This window comes from Spermophilus citellus (genome assembly GCF_964194105.1).
Source record: "Spermophilus citellus genome assembly, chromosome: 4".
NCBI lineage: Eukaryota > Metazoa > Chordata > Mammalia > Rodentia > Sciuridae > Spermophilus > Spermophilus citellus.
The window spans coordinates 158,412,168-158,433,827 of record NC_138185.1 but is presented as its reverse complement, the minus strand read 5'-3'; the positions used below and the strand labels follow the sequence as shown (position 1 = coordinate 158,433,827).

Here is a 21,660-nt window from a genome sequence, read left to right as displayed (position 1 = left end):
CGTACTGTTGTTTTGGTGCTAATTCCTGGCAGAGCAATTGGAAGCTGAAGGAAGAGGGAAGGCAGAAGAGCATTGGTATGGCTGGGTCACATTATTGTCCCTTCTGTCTCTCTGTTACAGGGACCCCTGTTTGGTTTTACATGCAAATTGCACCAATAAGAAATGAACATGAGAAGGTAGTCCTGTTCCTGTGCACGTTCAAGGATATTACGTTGTTCAAGCAGCCGATAGAGGATGATTCAACAAAAGGTAATAGTCAAAGAATTATTGCACTTAAGAAGTAGTCTATTCCTTAAATAGCTCCTTCATCTTATTTTAACAAACTTCATTGGAAAACAAAATTTTAGTATGTGTGGCCCTCCTTTGCTGCACATTCACACTATTAATTGCCCAGAATCAGTTTTATTCAGTCACATTGTCTGAATGAAATAGCATGGCTATCCAAAGCTGAAATAGATAGTTAGTTAACTAACATAATAGGGGGGATTAAGATAAGACATTTGACTCTGGAGGCTGAGACAGGAGAATGGGGAGTTCAGAGCCAGCCTCAGCAATGGCAAGGCTCTGAGCAACTCAGTGAGACCCTGTCTCTACATAAAATATAAAATAGGGCTGAGGATGTGGCTCAGTGGCTGAGTGCCCCTAAGTTCAATCCACAGTACAAAAACCAAACCAAAACAACAACAACAACAACAAAAACCCCTGATAGAACATAAGGAAGAAATAAGGCATCATTAATTTAGAATCAGCATAATTGGAGTTTCCACATCTTGTACCATGATGAGCTTTAGAACTGAAAGAGTATAGAGTTCAGGATGATTTGGCTGAAGCCCGACTAGAGCTGTGTTCATAAGTTGATTGAATTTTGTCCAATCAATTACAGAGTTTTATTAGATGGCTTTTCCAGTTTACTTTGCTTTTATTTATTCAGTTGTTGCATTTTCTCTTGAGTAGATGTTGCTAGGTTATGTAAAGTATAATTTTGTCATCAAGAGCGGTTGGCCAAATGCAAACCTCCCTATTGGAGTCTATTGACTATGACATCCAGAGAGACAGCTATAGAAACCTACGGTGTGTGTGCTTTTACCTCTTTTCTATGTAATTTATTCTCTCCAATTATGTTTAAATTAGAAACTGGTGTCATGTAAATGAAGAATTTCAAATACCCTTAGAAGTAGTTTTTAATGTTATTTTTAATAATCTCTTAGGAGACTAAAAATGAAATGTCTTCTTTTTTGCATTTGGCAAATATTGCCCTTTTTTTTTTTTTTAAGGAGAACTGGCACAGAAGCTTTAAGCTTTCCAACTAGAATTCTAAAACAGAAATCACATCAGTTTATTCCTTGCCTATGAGTTCACATATTAATATTATATCTGCTCATTTTCTGGTTAGCATCACATTATAAAAGAAAAAATTTTACAATGTGCCAGTTTCAAAGTATGACAAAGAATAGTTCATTCATCAATGAACTATTCATCAATGACCACATTCTGAGTCATAAAACACTCTGACCAATTTAAACAAATAAAAATCTTAAAAGGTATGTTCTCAGAACACATGGAATTAAATTAAAAATCAACAACAGAAAGACATCTGAAAAATCCCCCAAATATTTTGAAATTAAGTAAAATATTTCTAAATAATCCATAGGTCAAAAAAGTCTTAAGTTAGATTTACATGGAAATACAATGTATCAAAGTTGTGGGATGCACTAAAAACAGTGCTTTGGGGCTGGAGTTATAGCTCAGGGCTAGAGTGCTCGCCTAGCATGTGTGAGGCACTGGGTTCAATTCTGAGCACCACATATAAATAAGTAAATAAAATAAAGGTTTATCAACAACTAAAATTAAAAAATTAACGTGCTTTTATCATATGAAAGTAGACAAAGAGGAGCATTTTAAACCAAGAAAGCCAAAGACCAAGAAATAATAAACCTTAGAGCAAAAATCAATGAAGTAGAAAACAGGACAACTTTAGAGAAAAATCACCAAAATCCGAAGTTGCTCTTTGTAAAGATCATGAAAGGTAATAAATCTCTAGCTAGGCTCACCAAGATAAAAGGGAGAAGAAACAAATTATCAATATCATAGATTAAAGAAGGTCCATCACTATTCATCCCTGGGACATGACAACATAGTGTAGGATTATTATGGACCATCCCGTGGTAGTTTAGATGAAATGACCAATTCCTTGAAGAATACACTACAAAATCTCACTGAAGGAAAAAATAGGCAACCTTAATTGTTCTGTATTTGTTAAAACTTCAATAAATTTTAAATAATCTTCCAAAACCAAAGAAATATTTCCTAGATAGTTTCATCAGTAAAACCCAACAGACATTTAGGGAAGAAATAATACCAGTCTTCAAATCTCTCCCAGAAGTGGAAGCAGAAGGAACTTTCTTAACTCATTCTGTGAGACCAGTACCATTCTGATACCCAAGTCAGAAAAAAGTCATTACAAGAAATGTTTGTCATGAATGTAGTAAAAAATTCCTCAACAAAAATTGGATCTAGTGTTTTTCATGAATATATATCTAAGAATCCTCAAGAAAAACTGAGTAGAACAAAATATAAAAAATTACACTTGACAACCAAATGGGATTTATCCCTCCTATGCAAGATTGGCTCTGCCTTCCAAAACCCATCCATCCATGATAAGAACCATCAGAAAAGTAGGAATACAGTGGAACTTTCGCAATATGATCACCTGTGAAGGAACGTCTGTGAAAACCCTGTAACAGTGAATACAGTAAAGTGACATATTTTAAAATAAAAGACAAAATGATTGATAATTTGATTTGTGGCCCAACGTATTCATTTTTGTGTGTGTGGGGTGGCTAGTGGGGATTGAACTCAGGGGCGCTTAACCACTGAGCCACATCCCCAGCCCCATTTTATATTTTATTTAGAGACAGGGTCTCTCTGAGTTGCTGAGTGCCTCTCTCTTGCTGAGCCCAACATATTCTTCAAATGTATTTTTGTAGCCTTCACACATGAATGACAACCATCCGGAGTAAAAAGCTTTAATGCCCCCTCCCTGCCCCCCCCCCACGTGCATGTGTGTGTGTATTTGTATTTATGTATACATATATATACACATCAATATGTTTGTGTTTGTATTGATGAATATCATTTTCTGTTATCATTTAAGTGCTTTCATGATACAGTTGGAGCTGATCAAGAAAAGTATAGACGTGCAGAATTTTCTCATTGCTTCAACCTGTTGAACCTTAATGGTGGGGAGTCAGCAACTACACACACACACACACACACACACACACACACACATAAATGAAATTTGAAAGTTGTTGGCAGCATTTTACAGTGAGTTTGGGGAAAGGGGCGAAGGGGTGCTCATATGGAAAGGTTGACATTTACTTCTGAAATGAATGTCCCTTCTTTGGTCTGCCACCATCTCCATCTCTCTGCATCTCCACGTCAGAATCACAGAGTACTTTGTAATGTACAGTCTCTGAATGAAGTATGATTTTATAAAAGAAATATGAATAAGCCCAACAACTTTAGAGCATTTGATTTTCAAACTAGGAGTTTATTAGTCGTGTACATTAAAATTTATAGAAGAAAAATCATATCCCATTGTGACAAGCATTAGTATAAAAAATAAAAATTCCAGTGCCAGAATTTTTAAAGGAAGAGCTTATTGTAAAAAAATTTTTGAGATTCCTCCACGTTGTCCAGATGTATAACAGATTACTGGAGGAGTATTGCATAATGTAACTATGAATGGTGTATATGAGCTACTTTCTATTATTCATGTGAGCTGTATATTTATTATGAAAAATTCAAAAGAAATGAAATATTTATGCCATTGAGTTATCATTCTACTGTATCTTTCATCTGAAGCCAGCATGATAAGAAATTGTGTTTTGAAATCTTGACCTGATAATATTTTTCAACTTTTCAAGTCAAATAAAGGAGACCATGGAACTCTTGGCAAGTAGCAGGTGAGATTTCAAGATAGCACCATGATGTCAAATGATCTGGGTCTAGAGCACTAAACTTGGAGGCAGTAAACTTGCTTTTGACTCAGCCTTGGGCACTAGAGTTACTTTTCATGACCTTTATAGGAATATTGAATTTCATTTATTGTACATTTAGCTTTTTTTTTTCTCCAATCAAAACTGAGGACAATACCTTTGATTATACCATAACGGACAGTAGCAAAACCTATGGAAAGGGAAGATATCAGCTTTGAGGAGTAGTTAATATATGGCAGGAATTTTATATTTGTTATTGCTCATCCCTGTAATTTTGAAAATTAGTATTACTATCTCTATTTTACTTTTAAAAGAGACTGGCATTCAGCCTGTGGCTGATTTCAAATCCCTTGTTTTCTCTATTACACCATGTTTTCTTGTCCCTTTCCTTTGAAAACTTAGTTTTGGGGTATAGCTGCCTTAATCCCCTGCTCCCTTTTCTTCCTATAAAAACTAAGCACAGGCTGGGGTTGTGGCTCAGTAGTAGAGCACTTGCCTAGCATGTGTGAGGCTTTGGGTTTGGTTCTTAGCACTGCATATAAATAAATAAAATACAGGTCCATTGACAACTAAAAAAAATTAAGAAGACAAAAAACTAAGCACAGGTTGGGATTACGCTCCATCTTATAGAGTGGTACTGTTTGAATCAAAGAAATTAACTAATGATAATTCAAAGGGGCAAATTATTCTTGTTATCTTTTGTTCCTGATATTACAGTCTTGGAAATTTTCAGATAATCAGTCAATGGTATCTGATACATTATTTATAATAATACCCAGGGGGAAAAATCACAGCCAAGAAATCCATTCTGTTGATTATCCTTATGTGTTCTAAAATAGGTGGCCCAAATCTTTGCCCATTTATACTGTACAGTATTTTCAAACAGACTCCAAAACTGCCAAGATAATTACAGTGTGAACTACCCTGTGCCAAATAGTTATGGCATCTTCTTGCCAATAATTGAGACAAGAAATTCCTGTAGAATAAAAATAACAGCAAAAGTAGCAGCCTTCTTATGAAAGCCAATGGTTTTCTTTAGAGAGGAGACAACAGATGAAATATGAGTAATTATACCATGTAGTCCCTGTGGCCAGGAGCATAATTGTTTACCTAAGCTTTTTTCTTATAGATTAGAATCTTGTGTTGCAGTCTAGTAGATTGATTTAACTGCCTCTGTGACTTCCTTTTATTTTTAAGATTAGGCAGTCCATGACAAAGAGGTTAATTGCAACCCAATAGAGCTAAACTAATGTTTTATTAAGAAGGAGTTGGCATCCTGAGCTTTTAGGAGAACAAATGTTCTTATAATGCCATGAACAACTTACAGAGCAAGTATTAGGCTCTTCATATTCTGCTGTCTGTTCATATTACCCCATATCGACCACATCTAAGTAACATCAGCAAACTGTGCTGAATAATCAGTCACACCAGTTAGGTTTATATAAAGGTGAGACCAGGAAATGTATCACTGGGAAACATTAGAACTGCTGATACATCTTTTTTCTCTGACCTAGACAGTGTGGCTGCTCAACTTTTTCAAAGTTTGACTGTACAATGGGGGTTGGTGAGAGATCAAATGAACTCACTTAACTGCTAGCATAGCAATTCCAGATGTGCTCAAGAGCACAAAGGGATAGACATAAGGAAATTCAGTGTGGCATTACTAATAATAGTGAAAATCTAGAAGCAACTCAAGTGTGCATGCATGGAGCATATGCATGATCAGGAAGGAGCAAATCCTCAGTTCTCTGAGATCAAGGTGCAGGCAAGAACCAGCTGCCATTGTGGCTTGATGTGGAGGTGGAGGGAAGAGAAGGGACTTTGAAGGCTATTGTGTTTCTTATGGCTTCTGTTCTATTTTATTTATTTATTTATGAAGTATTTGGGTATATGATGGAGTGAGAAGAGGTAGACAAAAGGATTACTGAGTATCTTCCAGTGCGTCCATTGCTTTAAATGTGAAATGAGCAACCCTTGTCTTTGCATTGGTTCTCCATCTTTAGTGCATTTTGTTAGCCAATTCCTCAATGATCTCTCGCTTTGACAATTGCCTTTGGCTTTGATTTCTCCAGGAAGAAAGAATCCTTTCTAGATCTTTCCTCCTTAATCTACCAGTATGTCTGAGTCAGTTCTTCCTTTGCCATTGCCTTTTTTCCCCCTGCTAGTTGGTCCTTGATTTTTCTGACGGTAGAAGCCAGTTGTTAGTACTTCCAGCATCCCCCCGCCCGACCCACAGCCTCAACTTCTACCTTCCCCTCTCGCTACCTTTCCCAGTCCAAATCCTTAGGTTATAAATTATGCTAACACCTACTAAAAGTCGAGCATATTTCTTTCTTTATATTCTGATTTAAGTACATAAAATGCAGATACTGTGTTAATTCCTATTTAGATTTTTATTCATTTCTTCATTCATTCATTCAGCAAAACATATTGAATGACCACTATGTGCCAGTCACCCTTCTTGATAACCAGGAACAGAAAGAATATGAAAACTCATATTACTTAATAAATTCCCTTTTCTTCTATGTTCAGGATAATCTAAAGTGAGACCAACCTTTAATCAGAGTTAACTAACTTAAAAGACTTTTAGAATGATGAATTAATATTGCATTTTTCTTTCACTTTCTTTTTATTATAGTTCAGTGGGAGTCCTATTTTTATATATGGAGGGAAAAAATACATGTGTTTTATTTTCACTGCTTCAAATTTTTTTCTTTAGGAAAATAAAATAAGGTAAAAAGATGGAATATTCCTTGATTATATTACTTATGATCATTACCTATTACATATTTTAATCAAGTTATATACACACAGATGTATGTGAGCAAGCTTTTGAGGGTGTTTCCTTATTTAGAAATAGACAATCAGAAGATAATGATAAGATTCCACTGATGTGTTTCTCCTCTTCATACATGTACTTCTCTGTATGATAATATGAAATGAGAGAACACATACCATTTAATGATTCCATATTATTCTTTGTGTCATTGAATTTAGTCCTTTAATGTATTCTTTTATTTTCAAAATGTTTTCTAGATTAGCTTTGTTGTATATAGGAATAAAAATGATTTTCTCTTTTAATCCTACTCAGATGTACAAAGGGGTACAATATTACCTATTTTAGAATTGTGATCTTCAGATTGTCTTGGAAGGTTTTAGAAATAGTCTATATAATTATAATAGTCAACTGATATAAGACAGGGAAATTATCCTCATATAATTTTTTAATATGCTGATGGCGAATGTAGTTACTGCCATCTGAGGATACTCTTGCCACTTTTAGCCAATATAGCAAAACCAAACCAAAACTCAATGACAATACAACAAAAATGTTGTTTATTTTTAATCTGATTTTTAATGTTATAAAAATTTAACTAATTATTTATTTACTTCTTTATGCCCTGTTTTATGGTAGCTGTGTATCAAGTACTGAAGTATGGAGAGATGAATAGTAGTTTAGCAAAAGTAACAATGTCAATCAGCACCTGCATTGGTGTGGTTAGTGGCACGTATGGTGTGTAAAGTATGGTGTGAGTGTGAGACCAGAGGTGATACTGGAATTGAGAATCAGATTCTGGGACCCTGTTGTGCTGGTGATGAGGATTGAACACCCCAGAAATGCCAAGGCAAGTGCAGAAAAGAAGTTTTTTTTTAAAGGATAGAACAGACACAGACTTCACCTGAGGAAGAAGTGAATCCAGAGCTGGTATCTGAGGGAGTGGGGGTATCCTCTCCCTTTTAAACATTTTAGGTTCCCCTTCTTCGTATGCCCCCTCCTCCCCTTATCTTGCCTACATGACCAGTGACCAAAATCCTGGAAAGAAGCTGCCCAGAAAGTCAGGAAGGGAGTCACCCAAGGGATACTCATGGACAACTCCTTGTTGGGAGGAACAGTTCCCTGGAGGCAGGTGACCTTGGCAACAGGTTGGAGGAAGGGGAAGTGCTCTGGAGGGATTGGCATTTTATTTCCTTTGAATCAGCCCCTATCTTCCCGACCCAATCATTCATTACCTACACTGACTGTCCGTTTGCCCCAGCCTCAAATGTACAGAGGAAGGTACCTCTCACTTATGGATGGATTGAAGAAGCTTCCAGAAAGAAGTGATCCTTTAATTGATTTGAAGGTCCCAGTAAGGGTTAACCAAACAGATGGGGAAGGGAGAAGACATTTAGAGTTATAACATGTAAAAACATGGAAACACGGGACATGATAGGGTAGATAAAGAATTTCTAGTAGATTTTATTTTGGATTAATTGTCACATAATGTGCTATTGTTTTAGGAAGGCTGGAATACAGTGTGAGAAGGCATTAGGAGATAAACATGGTGCAAATCTTTGTGGTCAGAAACTAAATAATCTGTATGCCAAAGATATACAGTGTTATCCTAGGAGCTTCAGACTGCTGCTAAAGGGTTGAAATAGGAGAATTGGATGGTCAGGTTTGTGCTTTAGGAAGAACTTTGTGAGTCAGCAGTGTGGATGTGGACCTTGCCACCTAACTCAGATAAAAGATGATGTATTGTGTGACATAATAAGGATGGAGGGAATAGACTTGAGAGATATTTATTGACAAATTATAATCTATAAGACTTAGAAGTGATTGGGTGTATGTGTGTGCGTGTGTGTGTGTGTGTGTGTGTGTGTGTGTGTGTGTAGGAAATAGTGAACAGAGGATGGTGAATTTCAAGTTTCTGATATATGCAATTTGAAATATCATGAGGCAATAGATGAAGATCAGGAATGCATGAATGATGCAGAGTTGGGGCTGGGGGACAAGATGGTGATGAGGTGAATGTTGGACATGTTGAATGTCAGACGTCTGTAGAGCATCTTAGTAAGAGGCAGCCAATGGCAAATAGACACCTAGGTCTGACAAAGAGAAGAATCTGCGTTGGTGAGAGAGATTACATGTTTTTATAAGGATATCGAGTTTTTAGAGAGCCGGTGGCATCTGGTGCCTCTTTGTGTCTCCTTCACATTGTACAGGGTGAGCCTTAGGGCTGTATATAATTCCAAAACTTAACTTTTTTTTGGATTCTAGTCATGAGGTCCATCAGTGAAGAAGAAAGCAGGCCTGTCCATCACTGGTGATAGTTTACTTCCTTCCCAACCTAATTATTAAATACATAGAAGGAGCTGAATTGGTGGGAAAAATTCAAAGTAGAAATGAAATCAGAATTAGCATAAAGGATAGTAGTAAAGTATAATGTAACTTTAGGTTAGTGTATGTCCAGAATTTCTTCCTTAACCTTTTATCACATCTGAATTTCATAATGCCTTTAAAAAAATCTTTCCTTTAGACCTATAGCAGTCCTTCATTTTTAAGTTGTTTGGCAAATGTCTCAACAATAGGTAATACCGTAGAAGTCATCAAATTGTTTTAATGAGATATTTAGTAGATGAGAGCTACTAGATACCAGAGGAAGGATAGTTGAGGCAGGTTCAGGATATGGTTGGTTTTATTCTGTTTGTTTGCATCTCATTGACATTCCTTGGAATTAATGATTTTAATAATGGCAATTTGAGGCCCCAGATGAAATTTCTTTCCCATTAAATTCACATTTCTTTCTCCCAGAAGCTACTGCTCTTTCAGAAAGCATTATTAGAATTCTACGTATTTCAAACATAATTTTTAGATATCACTGCCATTCTTAAGAGAGAAATAACATTTTGCTGTTACAAGGACAATGGAAATATGCAATATGAAGCATAATAAGTGAGATTTGTTAATATGGGTCTTTTTCTGCTTACGTGTGTTTATGTGCACACAAATATATGTAGGACCATTTTTATTAGGGTACTATTAGCTGCTTTAAAATAACAATAATATTGTATTAGTGTTAATAAAAGAAAAAAAAAGGTTGATTTGACACAAATCAGTCCAAGTGAAGTGATCCTGGCTGGCATATGGCATTCTCCCATGCAGTGATTCAGTGACTTTGCCATCTCCGAGGGCCTTATCATTTGCATGCAGCTGGCATAAGGAGGAGAAAGTGTGCAGAAGCCACACTTGCTTCTTAAGTTGTGACATGGATGTGACACATGTCATTTCTGATTACATTCCATTGGTGAGAACTTGGAATATGTGCCTAGTTCCCAGATGCAAGGAGTACTGGGAAATGCTGAGAACTGGAAATAGGCACCGATTTTCCAGCAACAAATCCACACAATGATAGTGGGAGCACAGAATTTGGTGAGCTGCTCTCTGCCTTGGATATGTGATAGACATGAGCAAAACACAAAAGTAACACATAAAAGTTGCTCATTACTTTGTAGGCACACTTCAAGTATAAGTTGGTTGGTGTCCAGGTCAATAAAAAGCATTATATTGATATTTTTCATTTGTTCTGGTGTTATATGGTTGTGAGACCCTTTGAATGTTACCAAGAGTGTTGGATTCCTTATTCATTCTGTATGAAAAACTGACACCTTTTTTTTTCTTATTTTTTAAGGTTGGACAAAATTTGCCCGATTGACAAGGGCTTTGACAAATAGCCGAAGTGTTTTGCAGCAGCTTACGCCAATGAATAAAACAGAGGTGGTCCACAAGCATTCAAGATTAGCTGAAGTAAGTGTGAAACTGACTGGGCTTCCCAAGGTGGTAGTGTTGGTACGTTGTCTTGTCTTCCCCCACATGACTCAGTAGAACTATTTCTGGCTATTAAATTATAAATACTTACCTGGTAATTAGTTTTTCTTTTGTACAAGTGTAGAAATTCCAAGTATTTCTTTTTATTCTCTTCAACTTTTGAAATGGGATTGTAGTTTTGTACATTCAGTGATTGATGCCTGTGGAGTGTGCAGTTTCTTTTGAGCAAATGGGATAAGGGATTCCTTTATCCCACCAATAACCTCAAATGATGATTGAGGGTTTGCTCTGGATGTGGATCTCTGAAAAGGATGTGAAGATAAATAAGATGTGGGCCCAGTCATCAAAGAGGTAAAGGGATAGCAGAGTAGACTAATAACACAATGTAAAAAAGCCCATGACAAACAGCAGGAGTGCATGTGGTAGCATTAACCCAGATTTGGGACGCTAGGGGAGGCTACCTGTGTGAGGTGACACCTGGGCTGAGTAAACATTGAAGGAAAAATGTATGTACTAGGCAGGTAGAGGAGGGAGGTCAGCATGAGCTGAGTATGATGACTTCAGTGGTCCAGTTCATGTAGGGAAGGGAGGGTTATTTAGGGTGGCATATAGTAAGTAACATGATGGCTGTGGGTGTCTCATGCCAGGAAAATGACAAGATCTCACTGGTGAGTCAGAAAAGTTTCTCAACTGGAGATTGCTCCCAACTGTCTACTTTCACAATCCCATGCTTTTATTATACTTATTTAAAAACATTCTAACAAATAGTAATTTAAGAACTTTCATAGCTTTTACCAGCTTGCCTAAGGAATCCAAGGTACGAAGTGTTTAAGATCCCTTTCTTGACTTACGGGTTCTGTGGAGAATGAGAAGGCAGGGAAAGCAGTTTCAGTAGTAAAGTCCTAGTAGTAAATTAACTAGTATGACCATGACCCTAATCAAGGTAGTAGTAGCAGAAGTGGGCAGATTGCAGACAAATAAAACATCCTTTTTCTTTTGGTCTGGGGGATTGAACCCAGGGCCCCATGCTTGCTAGGCACACACTCGACTACTGAGCTACATTCTCAGCCCAACACATCTGTAGATAGAGTAGAACTGAGTGTGAAACAAAGGGATGAGTCAAGGACTTCTGGGTAGACAGAGCTGTTGGTTAATAAAATGAGAAATGCAAAAAGAAGGAAGAAGAGGTTTGGAAGCAATAACAAGGATAGTTTTGGACATGTTAAGTGTGAAGTTCCTGTTGGAAATCTAAGTGGAGATGCCTAAAGGGCAGTGGGGTATATGGGTCCGGTGCTCTGGAGGGATATTTGGGTTTGAGTTGTAGACTTTGCTGTCATCCTCATAGACATGTATTTAAAGCCATAGGATGAGACAGTGTCACCCTGAGAGATTGTGTGAAGACCAGACAGAAAAGGGATGAGGGTAGGACTCCCAGGCAGCTAACAGCTTTCCTGTCTGATGTCTTCTGTAATTATCACTTATTTTACTGGTATGAAAGAGCTGAGGTGCTAATTGCTGTATCAAAGCTATGCTGAGCATGTAGCAGGCACCCAGGTAACCTACCATAGAGTAGAAAGATAAAGTCAAATTCATATGTTTATCAATTTCCTCTGCCAGAGAAAGAAGCTGAAGCTCTTCAGGGCAACTCTCCCATCTAGTTGTTAATATGAAATCTGGTTTGTAGAGGGTTAGGAAGTAAAATATGTTCCCAGAATTTACAGAGCTGTGCAGTTTTTGTTAGCCCATAGCTAACTAAAAGACTCATTATAGTCTTCTGCTCTAAATAACACTGTTAGCTTGGGGTAACTTTAATACTTTGAGGTACAGACATGTTTTTTAAAACTAAAGTAAGACATAACATAATGAAATGTTTATTAATATCTGTAATATTTAAAAAGATGATATTCAGTTAGCACAAAATTTAAAGCAATTATATGCAACTTCTTTTTAAATATCTCCTGTTTGTAAGTACTGCTTGGTTTTGAAGCTACCTCCTCTTTTGCCTTGAGTAGTTCACTTTTTTCTAGAAATTGGGCTGAGGAGCAGGAGTGTGTTTGACTCTTCAATGTCATGGTCATGATTCCTTCTGAATCATAACTATATTTCATTCAAAGATTTTTTTCTCTGTTATACAGCAGGACAAGAACAGGAGATAGGGGATTATTTTAAAAAACCTACCTTGAGTGAGTGGAAAGTTTTTTTCCCTTGACAGCTCATCATCTTTATTTTTTACTTTTGAGACAAAACTTTCATTCCTATTTCTGTTTTTTTTTGGTTTTTTTTTTTTTTTTTTTTTTTTTTTTTTTTTTTTTTTTAGAGAGAGAGAGAGAGAGAGGAGAGAGAGGAGAGAGAGAGAGATAATTTTTAATATTTATTTCTTAGTTCTCGGCGGACACAACATCTTTGTTGGTATGTGGTGCTGAGGATCGAACCCGGGCCGCACACATGCCAGGCGAGCGCGCTACCGCTTGAGCCACATCCCCAGCCCCTCATTCCTATTTCTTCCCATCTGATTTTTATTTGTTTTGCCTTTTGATATTAGTACTTTCAATTGGTCATCCCTAATTCATAAATCAGTTCTGTTACAAAATTGCTTTCTGTCAGGTTTTAGGCTTGGGTTTAGAGAACACACCAGAATAACAAGGTTTTCAATGGCGATTTAATCTGTGGTCTGCCGTATGTGGTCTTAGAGTTCCAAACACAGATCCTGAAAAAACACCAACGAAGCACAAGAATGTTACTTTTCCAATTAGACTCAAAGACTCATATCGTCCAAGTGTCTGGTTTTGCTCTGGAATTTCAGGCTTCTTTCCTTTTCCCAAGACAAGTAAATCTGATTTCAATTCCACCTGATCTCTGAAGGTAGGAGTTTCAGAGATTCCTGCACGACATTCTGCTGATTGCCTTCCCTGGGTTCACATGTGTGCTGCCTGGGGTGGATGGCACCTCACCCTTGCCTTGATAGAGCCTGATTCCTGAAAGTCCACCCTCCCAGGGCCTCAGAGAGGAAGAATGTATCTGTGTTGGTATAGAAATACCTCAGCAATTGTGATTTCACCCTCCCCCCTAGGGCTTATTTCTTGTGAAAGTGCAAATGAAATAACAATGAAGAGGAAGAGTTGTTACTGCTCTGCTGAAGAGCCCAGCAACACAGCTACATTAAAGTAGTGGTTTGCACATGAGGATGATCAAAACCTTTGTTTTATTGTTGTTGTCCTTCTCCTCCTCCTGTATCTCTTTAACCCCTTACTCCTCCTCTTTGTCCTCCCCATCCTTCTCTCCCTTTAGCATTTGGGCAACAGTTTACATTTGCTATAGTCATTGTCTAAAGGACTGGGTCAGGAATGTCTAAAGAAACACAGAAGATTTTACCTTGAGCTGTACCTTGTCATCACCTAGAAAGGTTTTGAAAATATAGATTCTCTCAGAACCTACACAAGACCAAATTGAGTCATTCTATGGAGTGGGGTCTAGTTGTGAACCCCTGTTGCACTTTCTGAAACGTCCTCACCTAATTCTCATGTGTAGCCAGACTCAGACACACTGAACTGGAGATGATCCCCTTCTGTCTCCACAGGAGAAGGTTTATATGTCTCCAGGTGCTTATTCATCAACATAATAGGCACAATATCTAGTAGGGCCCATAACACTTTAAGGAACTCACAAAATATTTTGATTTCTATTAGCAACAGAACTAAAGATGAACATTTAGATAAAAAGTTGAATATATGATTTTTAGTATATTCACTGTAAACCACTGTAGTTATAAAATATAACTTTAATTTATTTTTTTAATGGGAAAATGGGATCCAGGAAAGCAAGAAGGCCCAGTGTCCAGGGAGGCGGTAGTGTCCTCTGGTGCTGAGTTTGTTCTTATTTTCCAACTCTGATTTCTGTGTGCTCAGACTATAGTCTGTGGAGATGCAGCTGGTAAAATACTCATATTGACTGTGAAGGAAATTTTCATGTTTCACACAATGAAATTGGAGCTGATAGATCAGTGGTTGAAAGGTGAAAGAGAAGGCTGTGATTATGTATGATTCTTTAGGTATAATAGTCCAACTCAACATGAGGCTTACATTCCTGGGAGGATGATTTGCTGTGAGTAATTTAAGATCTTATGGGAATAATATGCCTGGGGTACTGAAAATGTACGTAAAAACACGAACCATCCTTAAAAACAGTTCTTCTAATCTTCCAACCCCAAATAACAATTATTATGCACAACTGAAGAGAATACCAGTGGTGTTTTTCACATTGAAAATAGTTAGAATGGATATTATATGGTTTTCAGTTATGTAAGTTCTATGTATGAGAGAAACTAGGGCATTCTCCCAAGTTTCAAAAGATGCTTCTGCATTTGTTTTGCTTTGTGGAATAGAAACCATAGAGCTACATGCTAATGAGTATTTTTGTTTATATCTATTCCTACATTTAAATTTTAATGCATTTATGATTTTATTATTTGAAAATTTGGACTCAATACCTCTTGGTTTCCATTAGTTCTAGAGACACTGAATAATTGGCTGAATAAGATGAACAAAGTCTGCTGGAAACATTATTTCACAAATTTTCTCAAACCAAACTCTTTAACACATACACTGTCCTTTGCTTCATTGATGGCAGGAAGCAAAGGTTTTTGATCTGCCTTTAACTCCTTATTGCAATTTCCATGTTCCAGGTTCAAGAAGCCAACACTAAGTCCTATATTTGTTAGCTTTGGCTAAGAGTGCCCAAACCTGTCATCTTGCTCTTTCATCTGCTTTTGCTCTTTGTTTCTTCCTTTAATCAGAGTAAATCCAGATTCGTATAAATGAAAGGTAGGGAGGAGCAAACCTGGGTATTTAAGTATTATTATTATTATTATTATTATTTTGCTAAAGGGAACTTGCATCTGACTATAGAGACAATATTTTTAAAGTGCTGGTTTAAGGGAAAAAAAGGAAAAACAAAACAAAATAGGGTGTAACACAACACATTATACTGCTGTTAATCATCAGAGCCCTTGCTGAGTGTCACTCAGCAGCAAGATCACCAGCAGTGCCCTGGGGTTCTGAGGCTATCAGAACTGAACATGTATTTCCTCGGGTGCTAAATATGTGTGAAGAATGGATAATAGTGAGTCACACAAATAGCTGTTGGGCAGTATGTGAGAGCCCTACAATTCCAGGCTGGCTCACAGAGTGGGTGTGCAGGCAATACTCCCAGGAATATAATCCAGTAATGTTGGGGATTAGTCTTGGCTACTGGAGAGTAGGACAGATGGAACAGCAGGCAGATCCACTTTTGTGGAGAGGTTGGACTTGGAATGATTTCCATTGAACAAACTTCAGGACAACTCAGAAGAGGAAGATGAAACTATGGAGCATGACTGTCCTTAAAACCCAGAGTGGTGACCAATAGGTGGTGATTTGTCTGTATGTTTGAATTCAGTACGAATTGTGCAGAGACATCCAGTTAATTCACATATGCATTTTCTCCCTTTTAGGTCCTTCAGCTGGGATCAGATATCCTTCCTCAGTATAAACAAGAAGCGCCAAAGACGCCACCACACATTATTTTACACTATTGTGCTTTTAAAACTACTTGGGACTGGGTGATTTTAATTCTTACCTTCTACACCGCCATTATGGTTCCTTACAACGTTTCTTTCAAAACGAAGCAGAACAACATAGCCTGGCTGGTACTGGACAGTGTGGTGGACGTTATTTTTCTGGTTGATATTGTATTAAATTTCCACACAACTTTTGTGGGGCCCGGTGGCGAGGTCATTTCTGACCCTAAACTCATAAGGATGAACTATTTGAAAACTTGGTTTGTGATCGATCTGCTGTCTTGTTTACCTTATGACATCATCAATGCCTTTGAAAACGTGGATGAGGTAAGTGTTTTGGTTTTATTTATTTAGTGGATCATATGTTTCAGAAAAAAAAATCAGGATTAAAGAATTCCACTGACAATACAAACATCTTTTAAGCCCTCACTTTCAATCTTCATCCTATAGGTTACCTTGCTCTAAGTTACAATTGGTTTTCATCCACTGTGGCTGTGTCTGGAGCTTGGGGTTGGAGGAGGTGGGGAGAAAAGCAGAATGGTAGCATTTGGAATCAAATATAGTTTATAAATCAGACAGTGTGTTAAAAGATGATGTATATAGCCAGGTGTGGAAGTGCACCCCTATAATCCCAGCAGCTCAGGAGGCTGAGGCAGGAGGATTGCGAGTTCAAAGCCAGCCTCAGCAACAGTGAGGTGCTCAGCAATGAGACCCTGTTTCTAAATAAAATACAAAATAGGGCTGGGGATGTGGCTCACTGGTTGAGTGTCCCTGAGTTCAGTCCCTGGTACAAAAAAAAAAAAAAGATGATATATATGGTTTGGGGATGTAGCTTAGTGGTTAAGTGCCCCTAGGTTTAATTCCATGGTACAAAAACAACCCCCAAACCGATGTATATATATATGTAAAAAAAAAAAAACCTGCAGCATTTTAAAATCTGTGCATGCATAGGTCTTACTGACTTATCCTCTCCAGATATATATGGTATCAGTGCTGGATTTAACATAAAGATGAGAAAATTTTCATGGGAGAGCAATTCTTGAATGTTTGCCATTTTGGTTTCTGCTTTTGTTTGAAGTTTTGTCAGAATACATTTGTGGGTAGAAACTTATTGGATGACTTCTCATGTGTGGTCTACTTGAAGGCTCTGCTCTTTCAATGCTGTTAGAGCAATTAGAAATACTTAAAATATACAGTATCTTAAAAGACTACTTCATTTATAGTTTCTTAACCTCTAACTTAAAAGTGAGTGATTTATCAGTATATTGTGAACATTTTCCATGTTAACAAATCTGTATCTAAGACAGTTGAGATTGGAGGATTGTAAGTTTAAGAAAACAAAGCCATTTTAATTTATTTTAAAACAGAGTACGTTATTTATAAGTTGCTACACCAAGCTATTAGGATTCAATATTATCTCAATGTAGAATATAATCTCAATATGGACCATGAGTCAATACAGAATATCTTGTTTATTAGAATGCTTTCATAATGATAACCTTACTAAATCAATTTTACTGAAGACTCTACTATGTCCTCCATGTTAGACTGCTCAGTTGAAAGATTTTCTGCTACACTGTTATTGCTCTTGTTATTCTATGTGTGTTGGAAGGTAGATCAAAATTTTCTTTGGTGAGTTTTTCCATTAAACTTCTACATTTAGTCAACTCTAATGGTATTAAAAATGATTTCTCCAAGAGACATTTTCTGATACCATAGATATAATTGTTAGTTTAAAAATTATGGAAAAAGGAATCATAAGTAGTTCATGTTGTAATTTTAGATTCTGTTTGCATCCAGCTTTTAAAGCTATGTTTGATTCTTGCAAATTTATACTCTGGAAAGGGTTAAAAGTAGTCAGATTTAAAATATTAGCTTGGTTATAGCAAGAAAGTTGTCAATATCCATCTAGTTTTACCTGCATGTTTATCAGATTCTTTGCTCATACTATATTCAGTTGCATTCTTCGCTGTTTTTCTGATTTAGATTCTGTAGATTGGCTCATTAGTATCCATTAGGTAGCATCCAGGTTCACATTCCAGTAGCCTTCCTGCATCATTCTTAAGCAGCTGTAATTAATATCTTCACCATTTTTCATCTTCACTCATGGACATGCATGCAATTAATATAGTTAACATTATTTTGCTTTGTTGTTCAAGAGCACTGTAGCAGATGGTGGATGACCTGGGGTCTTAGCTTTTTCAAGGGCATGTTTTGTGGTGAGATTTTGGGATGGTTTCTCTTTCTCAGTTTCCATATTGTGAAGAAGGAAAAGGAATGCTTGTCTTTTATATCACAAGATGGTTACAAGAAATAAATTGGAAAAGAGGCATTAATGAAATATGGATTTCTGCCAGTCTGATGGGATATTATTATCTCATTTCTAATAATTTCATTTATATAACTGCTTTACAAATTCTGTGGTGGAGAAGAATGCATCTTCTGTCTCCTTGGTATGCCTTCATTGTACTGCATACATCCCAGAGACTCACTGACAGGAAGCATCCAGTGTTAGCAAGGTTTTGGTAAATTGTACAATGTCACAAAAATAAAATGGAACTTAAAACATAATGAACTGCGCTAGTGGTGACTTGGGAGTAAGAGAGCATATGAGTCTGAAAATTGCAATTTAATCCTCTAAGCTGATGGTGTGCAGAATGACTGAGAGGACCTAATAATGCTCTTTATTTTCAAGACCATCAACATACTCTCTGAAGGTAATTTGATTTTTAGGAATTCATGAACTGGCTATGTGATTTTTTAAAAAGTAAACCATGAGGCAGGAAAGACAGGGTCTGTTAGAGAAAGCCTTCTGTCTGAAAAGAAGGAATACACGTTTCCTAGAAAAAATAAACAGAGGGAAAAGATGCTCTCACTAAGAATCCAAATAGAACTGAGCTTTTTGGAGCAGGCATTGTATCGACTTTAGAAGGTATAGGGAGCTTGATTTCTGGGAGCTTAAGGGTAGCTGAGTCTTGGAACATGAGAGGATGATGGGTCAGCTTCAGAGAACACATTGGTCAGCATAGAGGGTGTAGGAAACATGATACACAGGGAATTTAGATGATGAGGAGTGCTGTTACTACCTGGTAAACAAGATAAACTAGGTCAGAACACAATGAAATTGGGAAAAAGATCTCTTGTGTGTTGATTCAGCAAGAAAAAATGAATGAACCAGAAATTTCCAAGTGGAAGTATATAAATATTTTTAATTTTTGAAAAGCTTTTAGGAAGCAATTTATAGATTATATTTTTTTCATGAATTATACTTGTCAAGCTTTCACGTGTATATTTTACTTTATATGTTTATAATTTCATCTCTAGTCACCAAAATGAGAATTAGAAGTCAGAAAGGCTAATTATGCTTGTATATTTTAGTGATTCTTGTCAGCCTAGAATCTCTTTTTGTCCTTTTTGCCTTCTCAGACCTTTTACCAAAAGTAGTAGATTAGAATCATTATTTAAAACCATTACTTTTAAAATTGAAATCTAAATAATGTTTGGGTGGTATAGGTGGGAATTATATAATTTTTCTGTTTAAGTTTTCTAGACTTAATCTTACTCTCTTAATCTGCCTTGTACTGCTGGAACAAAATTCCACAGACTGGGTCATTTATAAAAAAAAAGAAATTCATTTCTTATAGTCTCAAGGCTGGAAGTATAAGATCAGGGAGCTGGTGAGGGGCTTCTCACAGAGTTCTCACATAGCAGAGGGCAGGAAAGTGAACCTTTTTATAGGGACGTAAATCTATCTTTGAGGGTGAAGCTCTTGTGACCTAAACACCTCTATCAGGTCACATTTCCTGACACTGTTGCATTAGGGATTAAGTGTCATCAGGAGTTTTGTGGGAGACAGACACATTCAAACTGTAACACTGCTCAGTCCTCCTTGGAATTAGTTGGTTTCTCTTTTTACTGTTCCCTACATGATGAAGCCATGCCAAAGTTCAGTTCTATACAATCTTCTTTAACTCTATAAAGTTAAAGCATTTTAAAATAGACTTTCAGAGCAGTTTTTGGTTGACAGAAAAATCAAGGGGAAAATACAGGGATTTCCCATATACCCCTCACATACCTGCATATACAGATTGACCTGCTATCAAAATCCCACACTAGAATGGTACATTTGTTACAACTGATGAACCTATATGGATACATCATCATCATCACCCGAAGGTGACGGTTCACCCTTTGTTTTGTACACGTGCTGAATTTTGACAATATATGAAGACAGGTGTTCACTGTTATTATCAGACAGATTATAATTTCACTTCCCTAAAACTCTTGTGTGCTCTGCTTATCATCAGTCCTTCCCTGCTATCCCCAGGTAACCATTGCTTCTCTGTCTCCTTTCCCAGGTGTCACATAGTTGGAATCAGATAGTTTGGAGGCTTTTCATATTGGCTTCTTTCACCTAGTACTATGCATCTGTGGTTGCTCCATGTCTTTTCAAGTTTTGTTAGCTCATTCTTTTCAGTGCTGAATAACATATCATTGTTTGATGTACCATCATTTATTTATTCATTCACCTACTGAAACACATCTTGGGTGCTTCCAAGTTTTGTCAATTATGAATAAAGCTGCTATAAACATTTGTGTGAGGATTTATATGTGGATATAAGTTTTCAGCACATTTGGGTAAATACCAAGGAACATGATTGCTGTATCATATGGTAAGAATGTGTTTAGCTTTGTAAGAAACTGCCAAACTGTCTTTCAAACAGGCTGAACCATTTAGCATTTCCATCATTAATGCCTGAGAGTTTCTGTTGTTCACATCCGTTGCCAGCATTTGATAGTGTTTTGGATTTTGGCCATTCTAATAGATCTGTTGTGGAATATCATTTTAATTTGCAATTCCCTAATAATATAATGATATTGAACATTTTTTCCTATGCTCATTTGTTATCTGAATATATTCTTGGGTGAGATGTCTTTTTGGATCTTTCATGCATTCATTAGTTAGGTTGTTTATCTTCTCATTGTTGAATTTTAAGTGTTCTTTGTGTATTTGGGATTATAGCTATATATCAGATATGTCGTTTATAAATATTTTCTACCAGTCTGTGGCATGTCTTGACAAAGTCTTTCACAAATCAGAATGCTTAATTTTAATGAAGTTCAGCTTATCAACTATTTCTTTCATGGATTGTGCCTTTGGTATTACATCTAAAAAGTTTTCATCATAACCAAATCACCTAGATTTCTATTATTACTATGGTTAAGAATATGTTGTCTCCCATGAAACTCATTTTGAAATTTAATCCCCATTATGAGATCTTCAGAGGTATATCCAGGTGTAACATTTTAGAAGTGATTAGAGCTCTGCCCCCATGAGTGGGTTAATCCATTTATGTGTGATGACTGGATTAATAGACTGTGGTGGGTAAACTCGGGAGTGGGTCTTCTATGAAAATCAATTTGATTTTCTTTCATGTGCTCCCTGGCTCATGTGGTACCTGCACTGCCCCTGGACTCTACCATTAAGAGGGCCACCATCAGATGTGGTTCTTTGG

General features: G+C 36.8%; 1 protein-coding gene across 1 annotated transcript in view; it reads left to right on the top strand.

The window, feature by feature from the left end:
* Nucleotides 1-21,660, top strand: part of KCNH5 (potassium voltage-gated channel subfamily H member 5) — a gene marked incomplete at both ends in the record, with an annotated part of 313,594 nt that overhangs the window by 48,033 nt on the left and 243,901 nt on the right. The window contains 3 exons of the mRNA XM_081293274.1: nucleotides 121-249; nucleotides 10,454-10,569; nucleotides 16,079-16,471. Of these exons, the coding sequence (XP_081149400.1) occupies nucleotides 121-249; nucleotides 10,454-10,569; nucleotides 16,079-16,471 (638 nt within the window). The remainder of the gene's footprint in view (nucleotides 1-120; nucleotides 250-10,453; nucleotides 10,570-16,078; nucleotides 16,472-21,660) is intronic.